Source organism: Trichechus manatus, unplaced genomic scaffold (genome assembly GCF_000243295.1).
Source record: "Trichechus manatus latirostris isolate Lorelei unplaced genomic scaffold, TriManLat1.0 scaffold00056, whole genome shotgun sequence".
NCBI classification, from domain to species: domain Eukaryota; kingdom Metazoa; phylum Chordata; class Mammalia; order Sirenia; family Trichechidae; genus Trichechus; species Trichechus manatus.
The window spans coordinates 10,671,771-10,681,940 of NW_004443992.1; the positions used below are offsets into that span (position 1 = coordinate 10,671,771).

Consider the following 10,170-nt stretch of genomic DNA (forward strand, 5'->3'; position numbering starts at 1 on the left):
GGTCCTGTGCCATTCTGACAGTCATTGCTGTGATGAGCCCACTGTTGCAGTTACTGTGTCAGTCCATCTTGTTGAGGGTCTTCCTCTTTTTCACTTACCCTGTACTTTACCAAGCTTGATGTCCTTCTCTAGGAACTGTTCCCTTCCTGGTAACATGTCCAAAGTATGTGAGACAGAGTTTCACCATTGTCACTTCCAAGGAGCATTCTTGCTGTATTGCTTTCAAGACAGATTTATTCGTTCTTCTGGAAGTCCGTGGTATATTCAGTATTCTTCGTCAACACCATAATTCAAATGAATCAGTTTTTCTTCAGTCTTCCTTACTCATCATCCAGCTTTCACATGTATATGAGACGATCGAAAATAACAAGTGAAAATACCATGGCTTGGGTCAGGCGCACCTTAGTCCTCAAAGTGACATCTTTGCTTTTTAACACTTTAAAAAGATTTTAGCAGCATAAGAGCCCTGGTAACGTAGTGGTTAAGAGGTTAGCTGCTAACCAAATGGTTGGCAGTCTGAATCCACCTGGTGCTCCTTGGAAACTGTATGGGGCTGTTCTACTATGACCTGGAGGGTCGCTTTGAGTTGGAATCGACTTGACGGCAATGGGTTTCTTTTTTGGTTTTTGCAGCAGATTTACCCAGTGCAATACGTCGTTTGATTTTTTGAGTGCTATTTCCGTGGGCATTGATTGTGGATCCAAGTAAAATGAAATCCTTTACAACTTTAATATTTTCTCCGTTTATCATGATGTTGCTTATTGGACCAGTGTGAGGATTTTTGTTTTATGTTGCGGTGTAATCCATAGTGAAGGCTGTAGTCTTTGATCTTTATCAGTAAGTGCTTCAAATCATCTTTGCTTTCAGCAAGCAAGCTTGTGTCATCTGCATATTGCAGGTTGTTAATGAGTCTTCCTCTAGTTCTGATGCTGCGTTCTTTATATAGGACACCTTCTTGGATTATTTGCTCACCATACAGATAGAGTAAGTATGGTGAAAAGACACAACCCTGACACACAACTTTCCTGATTTTAAACTTTAATATTATTGTCAGTTCTTCCCAACTTGATCAATGCAATCCCAATCAAAATCCCAGCAAGTTATTTTGTAGATATTGACAAACTGATTCTAACATTTATATAGGAAGGGAAAGACCCAGCATAGCCCACACAATACTGAAGAAGACAAGAGTTGGAGGACTGACACTACCTGACTTCAAGATTTAGTATAAAGCTACACTGATCAAGACAGTGTGGTATTGTTAAAGGAATAGACAAATAGATCCGTGGGACAGAATATAGAGCCCAGAAATAGACTCACACAAATATAGTCAACTGATCTTTGACAAAGGAGCAAAGGAATTTCAGTGAGAGAAGAAGTCTTTTCAATAAATGATGCTGGAACAACTGAACAACAGCAAAAAAAAAAAAAAAACTAGACAGAGACCTTACATCATTCACAAAAATTAACTTAAAATGGACCATAGACCTATTTATAAGATGCAAAACTGTGCAGCTTCTAGAAGAAAACATTGGAGAAAATCTAGGTGACCTTGAATTCATTTGATGATGACTTTTTAGATACAACGTCAAAAGCATGCTCCATAAAACAAAAAAATTGATAAGCTGTGCTGCATTAAAATTAAAAACTTATACTCTAAAAGCACTATTAAGAGAATGAAAAGACAAGCCACAGACTGGGAGAAAATATTTGCTAAACACATATATGGTAAAGGACTTGTTTCCAGAATATACAACCTGTAAAAAAGAAACCTATTGCCGTCAAGTCGATTCCAACTCAAAGCGACCCTATAGGACATAGTAGAACTGCCCCATACAGTTTCCAAGGAGGATTCAGACTGCCGACCTTTTGGTTAGCAGTTGTAGCTCTTAACTGCTACGCCATCAGGGTTTCCAAAATACACAAAGAACTCTTAAAACTCTACAATAAGAAAACACATTACCCAGTTACAAAATGGGCAAAAGATTTGAACAGAAACTTCATCAGAGAAGATATACAGATGGCAAATAAGCATATGGTAAGATGCTCAACATCATATATTACAGAATTGAAATTCAGAACAACAGTGCAACCTATTAGACAACAGAAAACAATACCATACCTATTAGAATGGCTAAAATCCAAAACACTGAGAACAATAAATGCTGACAAAGATGTGGGACAATAGAAACTCTCGTTCATTGCTGGTGGGAATACAAAATGGTACAGACACTTTGGAAGACAGTCTGGAAATTCTTACAAAACTAAATATAGGCTTACTATAAAATCCAGCAGCTGCACTCCTTAGGTATTTACCCAGATGAGTTGAAAACTTAAATCCACATAAAAATCTGCACACAAATGTTTGTAGCAACTTTATTCGTAATTATAAAATATTGGAAGTAACCAAGGTGTCCTTCAATGGTGAATGAATAAACAAAACAGTGGTACATTCATACAATGGAGTATTATTCAGTAATAAAAAGAAGTGGGCTATCAAACCATGAAAATACATGGAGGAACCTTAAATGCATATTGCTAAGTGAAGGAAGCCAGCCTGCAAAAGCTACATACTGTATGATTCCACCTATATGGCATTTTGGAAAAAGCAAAACTCTAAACGTAGTGTGAAGAAATCAGTGGTTGCCAAGGGCTCAGGAGGAGTGGACAGGGATGAATAGGTGGAGACAGGGCATTTTTGTTGTTGTTGTTAGCTACCATCAAGTTGACCCCACGTACAACAGAACAAAATGCTGTCTGGTCCAGTGCCATCCCCCGGATTGGTTGCTGATTTTAAAAGGTAGGTCACTAGGACCTTCTACTTAGTCCATCTCAGTATGGAAGCTGTGCTGAAACCTGTTCAACATCATAGCAACACGCAAGCCTCCACTGACAGACGGGTAGTGGCTATGCACGAGATGCACTGGCCGGGAATTGAACCCAGGTCTTGCACATGGAAGGTGAGAATTCTACCAATAAGCCACCACTGCCCCCACAGGGCATTTTTAGGGCAATGAAAGTATTCTGTATGATACTGTAATGGTGGACACATTACGTTATGCATCTGTCAGAATCCATAGGACAGTACAACACAAGTTGTGAACCTCAGAGGTTCTTCAGAAAACAGTCCTGGTGATCTGCTTCCAAAAGGTCACAGCCTTGAAAACTCTTGTGGAGCCGAAAACCCTACTCTGCACATGGGGTTGCCATGAGTTGGAATTGACTTGACAGCACCTAACAATAACAACAGTGATGAAAAGTATGGAGTCCCTGGATTGTGCAAATGGTTAATGCATTCAGGTGCTAACAAAAAGGTTGACAGGTCAAGTCCATCCAGAGATGCTTCGGAAGAAACGCCTAGCAATCTACTTCAGTAAAACCAGCCTTTGAACCCTATGGAACCCTGACACACATGGAGTTGCTATGAGTCTGAATGGACTTGCTGGCAACTGGTTTTAATGTAAACTATGAGCTTTTGTTAATAATAATATATCAATATTGGTTCATCAATTGTAACAAACATACCTTAGAAAGCAAGATATTAATAATAGATGAAACAGTGTGCAGGGGAGAGGGGAATATGGGGGAACCCTGTCTACTTTCTGCACAATTTTTCTGTAAACCTAAAATTTCTCTTAAAAAAAAAAAAAAAAAAAAAAACTATTTAAAAATAAATAAATAACAGGTATTGGGCCAGATTTGGCCTGTGAGTCACGGTTTGCCAACCTCTGGTTTAACCTAAAAATGGAGAAATTCAAAAGTCCAAAAAAGGAATAAATTTTGCAATTATAGTTGATAATCTGGATAGCAATGTTAAATTTCTAGCCATTTATATTTTAATTTTTCTGGATATTAGAGCTATACATTTTTGTGTTGTGTTTATATTTTGCAGACAGTCGACATTCATAAAGAGAAAGTTGCAAGAAGAGAAATTGGTATTTTGACTACCAATAAAAACACTTCAAGGACACATAAGATTATTGCCCCAGCCAACCTTGAACGACCAGTTCGTTACATTAGAAAACCTATTGACTATACAATTCTAGATGATATTGGACATGGAGTAAAGGTAGGTATACTTTTTGTCAAGCTTTTAAGAACAGTAACCCATAATGAAACTAAGTCTTTAGAAAATTAAGCTTTTATCTTTCCTTCCTTAGAAGACCAAGCCTTGGCCCACTTGTGGCTCTGAGGATTCCTTGCTGCTATAACTTTTTTCCCTTTTACTTTTTCTTGGTGCTGTGTTCTCAAGTTTTAAATCAGTTATCTTTGAGTGAATTACATTGCTTAATCAGTTATAATAATACCTTATCTAGGGCTGGTAAATAAATGTGATGTAACCTTTCTAATCTTTTAATGATTTAACAAGACTGATTAAAAAAGTATTCAGTTTATTATTATTTACCTTACCTCAAAAATTTATCAGCAGATTTTTGACGTTAGTTTTTAGAAACAGCATATATAAATAAACGTGCTTTGAATTTCTCAAAAATATTTTTATCTCAAGTTTTTGGTGTAATAAAAGTATAGATAAAATTATGAATTAATATTTCTACTGCTTTTGAGTATATAGTCATTATATATTTTGACTATCTTAAAATGTATTTGAGTGCCTAGTGTGTATATAAAGTACCATAATCAAAAGTGAGAGGCATATAAATTTCATTTAAATTGGTGTTTGCACTTAAGAAACTATTCAGAGCTTCAGCCAGGTATTGAGTTATTTAAAATTTACATTTGATCGGTAATTTGGAAGATAATGATTTATCAAATGTGACTTTGAATATATAATATATATGCCTATAGATGAAATTTAACACACTATACAGTTCATGCAGTTGACTTATTTTTGACATAAGCATATTATACTATAAAAATTAATGCTTATATAATAAGTATATACTACTTATATTAATAATACTAATTGAAGCATGCTGCACTATTATGGCTGAAATTAGTTGAGATCTAAGTTTAATGTAGATCAGGTAAAAAAATGTACAGTGTAAATTTATTTTTTAAATCTCATTTTTCCTCATAGTTTGGATATAAGCACTGTTATCTAGAATTTGATATTTAATTTTATAATTGATACCTACATGCATTTAAATTACTGTACTAATTAGAGCATGTTAAAATAGGATGTGTAATTGGATGGATAATTAATAACTGAAATTTATTCTAACTTGGGAAAATCTTTTGAGATTTATTCAAGGCAAACAGCTGCTAATAGAATATTTTAGGGTACTGACAGAAAAGCACATAGAATATAAAACATATTTGTGCTTGCCTGCTTATATAATAAAAAGATGATCCCCCCCCCCAATTCTTGCTTAAATCCTCAAAATAAAATGTTATTCAATACTTCGGAACTCAGTATCCCCTTCATTTTTGGACTTTTAGTGTTTAGGGGTCACTACTTTGAAGAAATCTTTAATAAAATTAAGATTTTGAATAAAACGGTATCTGAAATAATTCATCAAAAAAAAAATCTCCTGTTCATAACACATTCTGCTTTAACCACTCTTTCTGTGATCTACTGAAACATTGTTTTGTTAATGCTGAATGCTTAACTTGTTTTTTGTTTTTTTCCTTTCTCTTCACATCCTGAAGTTCCAACTAACCTTTCAATGCTTTTTTTCCTTACCCTTTTATTTGCTCCATTTATGCATTAAGTGGTTGCTTAGATTTAAGGTAAGAGATTCCAGGGCTGGATTTCCATTCTTTGTTCTTATGTAGAGTATTACATATGGGGAGTGAAGATATATTTGGCACTTGGCCTTTTAAAACCAATGAGTAATTCCTCTTCTTATTTTTGTCATGCAACTTTATGGTGTATCCTCATGTTCTCTGAGGACAGATATTTTTGTCTGTTTTGTTCACTGCTCTATGCTTTGTACCTAGAACAGTGCCTGGCACATGTTAAGTACTCAGTAAATACATTGACTAAATGGTTATTTTGAAATGTTAATATGTTTTGTGAAACTGAAGTGCAAGTTACCCTGTCATAAAATCTTTACTGTGAAATAAAATTGATTGGATTTTTGTAAATGTAGAAATTTTGTTATGGATTGGAGGGCCAACTGATGTGCTTCATTTAACCCTCCCCCTGTGTAATAGCCTTTTTATTCTATAAATGGTGTGCTTTATTATACACCTTGTGGCCAGTATGTCATTATCTCTTGACTCTTAATGAATGTAAAGAAATTGAGAAGCAGAAAATATTTAGTTTTATTTTTTTTAAATTGCAGTATCGTATATTTTGCACAAAAATGTCCTTTTTTTCAAATTGCTCTATAAAATATACTTTTTAATATAAACTCCCTTTAAGAGTCTTTAAGCTGAGTATTAATTTTATGTAAAACATCAAAAGTTCATGGTAGTGTTTAATAAAATACAAGTTTAAGAATAGGGTAATATTTCCTTTTGTGATCAATTTTGATAACATTTTAATATTCTTATAGGATTAATGGTAAAAGAAATTCAGCTATATTCAAGAAGCCTATCAAATAGAATATTAGTAAATTTATATTCACCACACTTAGCATGTATTCTTTTTTTTCTTGGCCAAATTTTATGATTTTTCTTTTTTAAATATATATTCTTTTCCATCTAACACCTGTTGATTCCATGTCTCTAGTGTAGAAAGTTATAACTAGAAGATGTCTGAGATCTGAATCCTTAACTAGTGTCTCATAGTTTCCTATGGCTGCTATGACAGAATACCATAAAGTGGGTGGCTTATAAAAACAGAAATATATTCTCACAGTTCTGAAGGCCAGAAGCCCAAATGAGGGTACTAGCTGTGTTGATTCCTTCTGAGGGCTTTGAGAGAGGAACTGTTCCATGCATCTCTCCTAGTTTTGTATAGCTTTCAGCATTCCTTGGCATTCCTTGGCTTGTGGATGCATCCTCATGTGGCATCTTCCCCCTCTCTGACTCTCTGTCTCTTCTCCTCTTATCAGACACCACTCAGATGGGATTAGGTCCCACTCTATTGCAGTATGACCCCATGTTAGCTGATAAAATCTTCATAGGTCATGTTCACAGGTACCAGAGGTTAGGACTTACACATATCTTTTGTGGGGACACAATTTCATCCATAACAACTAGCTGCAAACCATGGCCACAGAGAATTAACCAGGTTCATGGGAGAGAGATCTGACTAGATGAGCCCAGGCAAATGTACTCCTGGTGTTATTAACTTGGGCCTTGGCTCTAAACCCTCAGTCTTGGTGAGTGAGGCTTTACCATGTGGAGCTGTGGGGAGATTTCTTTTGCTTAAAATAGGTAGGTTTCAGTGAACTAGACCAAAAGTGGGCTGTGTGGCCACCTGGGCTCTTTTCCCCCTAAAGTCTGTATTCAGATCTTGGCTATTGATGTGTTACCTACAAAGTGATAAGAAGTGCACAGAAAGATTAATTAAAGAAAAAACACAGAATTGGATAAAATCTTTTTCCCCCTAAAGTTTAGACCACCTTTCCTAAGCTTCACTGCTTTATGTCCATTTCCTCTATACCCTGCTATGATTCTTGACCTCCTGAGTTAAGAATCTGTTCCCATGTGGGAGATCGACCAAGCTGAGTGGGAAATGAAAGCCCCTAATAAAGAAGGATATAACGAGGAGACATCACACTTAGATAAGAGCCCTTAATATCTTTGCACCAAAAAGCTTCTTTCCTGAGTACTGTGGCTCTATATAGGTGTTTTTCCTATTTAGTGGTGGAGTTGGCAGGTTGAGGAGAGTATCCTGAGTTCTATTCTAGAAACTAGAATGTGCTAGTACTCTGCCTTTCCTTCCCCACCCCCCCTTTTTGTGACTGTTTTGGTCGTCTCTATAAACTTGTGGCACATAGTTAATTTTGGTTGAACTCAAACCAAGTATGGTGAAAAAAAAATCAGAATATAGCAAATCATTCCTCTTCTTATGCTGGTAAAAAAAAAATTAGTGGGTTTGGAAGGGTGATTTATGGAATAATTGAATTTGTTAAGATAGAGATTAAAATTGAAGACTGTTAAAGTTGGAAGGGATTGCAAATATAAACTAGTCCAGTGGTTTTCCAACTGAACTTCTTGGAGACCTGCAGATTCTATCGAGTGCCTTAGAAGTCTCCAGATGGTAGATAGAATTATGGGTTCCTTATCCTTAAAGCATATTTAAAGACCTAAACCTTTTTCCTTCTACTTCTTTTTTTTTTAATTGTACTTTAGGTGAAAGTTTATAGCTCAAGTAAATATACAAAAATTTATACACCTTGTTTTGTGACATTAGTTGCAATCCCCACAGTGTGACAGCACAATCTTCCTCTCCACCCCAGGTTCCCCATGTCCATTTGACCAGTTCCTGTCCCTTGCGCCTTCTCATCCTGCCTCTGGACAGGAGCCGCCCATTTGGTCTCGTGTATCCGATTGAACTAAGAAGCACACTCCTCACGTGCATTATTTTTTGTTCTATAAAACCAAAAAAACCCCACTGCTGTCGAGTTAATTCCAACTCATAGATCTCTATAGGACAGAGTAGAACTGCCCCATAGGGTTTCCAAGGAGCGGCTGGTGGATTTGAACCGCCGACCTTTTGGTTAGCAGCTGTAGCTCTTAACCACTATGCCACCAGAGTTTCCTCTTTGTTCTAATAGTCCTGTCTAATCTTTGTCTGAAGAGTAGGCTTCGGGAATGGTCTCAGTTCTGGGTTAACAGAGTGTCTAGGGTCCAGAGTTTTGGGGAAGGGCTTGGTTCCTCCAGTCTTTGTTCGACCATTGAGTCTGGTCTTTTTATGTGAATTTGAGGTCTGCTCTACACTTTGCTCCTGCTCTGTCTCATACTCTGTGTTGTGTTCCCTGTCTGGGTGGTCATTGGTGGTAGCTGGGCACTATCTAGTTCTTCTGGTCTTAGCCTGGTGGAATCTTTGGTTAATGTGGTCCTTTAGTCTCTTGGGCTAGTATTTTCCTTGTGTCTTTGGTGTTCTTCATTCTTCCTTCAACTTCTGCTACCATTATCTCCTCTTCAGCTCTTAGTGAGCTCTGTCTTTGCTGGCAGACTCTTGATACCAACCATGACCTTTCAGACTGACTCTAAACAAAGCCATTGTACTTTGGGACTAGAGACATTGGACTTGACTCAGAAGAAACCTCCTTGCTTAAAAATAGAATTTTTAACATTTTATATGGCATGCTCTGGTGGTGTTTAATGGTTCTTTTTATCTGAAAGCTAATTGTTATTTCTTCAGTCAATTGAGGAGAACAAGTTAGAGTTCAATTTCTAAGACCTTTGAAAGCAGTGTGGTGATATTTTTACATTAAAGGGCATAAAAGGGCAGCGGATAGAATGCCAGATTGGAGGTGTTTTAATATATACCTGCGGCTGTATAAAAGTGGGATGTACCTTTGTGAGCTGGGGCCTTTCACCACACTTTATTTTAATTATGAAGAGTTTTGAGACCCTGTTACTGAGATCAGTATAATGCATTTGATATGGGCTTTCCCACTGAAAGCAGTAAAGTTGTTTGTAGTGGAGCTAAGCTTCAGTACTTTGTAAATAAGCATACTGGTTTAATAACAAATAACAAATACTTCTCATCTGTTACCATAGTATTTATTTCAGTTGAACATTATTTCACAAGCAGATTCTGAATAAGAATAATGATAAGGAGTTAAGGGTTTATTTTACAACTAGCAAGTTAAGAATGTAACATTTTTGGCAATTTTGCTTGGGATTTTGAAGAGCCTGTTAAAAATGGGGGGCCCTGGTGGCACAGTGGTTAACAGCTCGGCTGCTAACCAAAAGGTCGGCAGATAAAAACCGGCTAACATATTTACTTGAGCGCTGTCTTTAACAAGTATTTGTCATTTCCTACAGAAGTGTGATAAATTGCCTCTTCTGTTCCTGCCTTTCATGAAGAGCTGAGGGTTTACTTTTAATCATTCCTTTACCACAGCGCTTAGAAGAAAAACTGTAGTAACAGCAACTCTTGAGAGACCCATCTGTTTTTGCCTATCAGTTCCAATCTTGAGCCATCAGTTCTATTTTGGCAAAACCCATTTGTCAAAAACTGTTTTCAAAATCAGGCAAAAATCTGTCCACCTTCATTCTTCTTATTTTCTTCTACCTTTACCTATTTATTTTGCCTCTTAACTCCCAGTTTCTTATCCCCTTCTTTCTTTCTTTTTTTTTTTT

At 36.5% G+C, this 10,170-nt stretch overlaps 1 protein-coding gene across 3 annotated transcripts in view; it reads left to right on the forward strand.

Annotated features, from left to right (window-relative positions):
- ABI2 (abl interactor 2) overlaps nucleotides 1-10,170 on the forward strand; it is a 136,076-nt gene that overhangs the window by 87,345 nt on the left and 38,561 nt on the right. For all 3 annotated transcript variants that reach the window (XM_004378246.2, XM_004378248.2, XM_012556053.2), the window contains exon 3: nucleotides 3,893-4,069. In XM_004378246.2, the coding sequence (XP_004378303.1) occupies nucleotides 3,893-4,069 (177 nt within the window). The remainder of the gene's footprint in view (nucleotides 1-3,892; nucleotides 4,070-10,170) is intronic.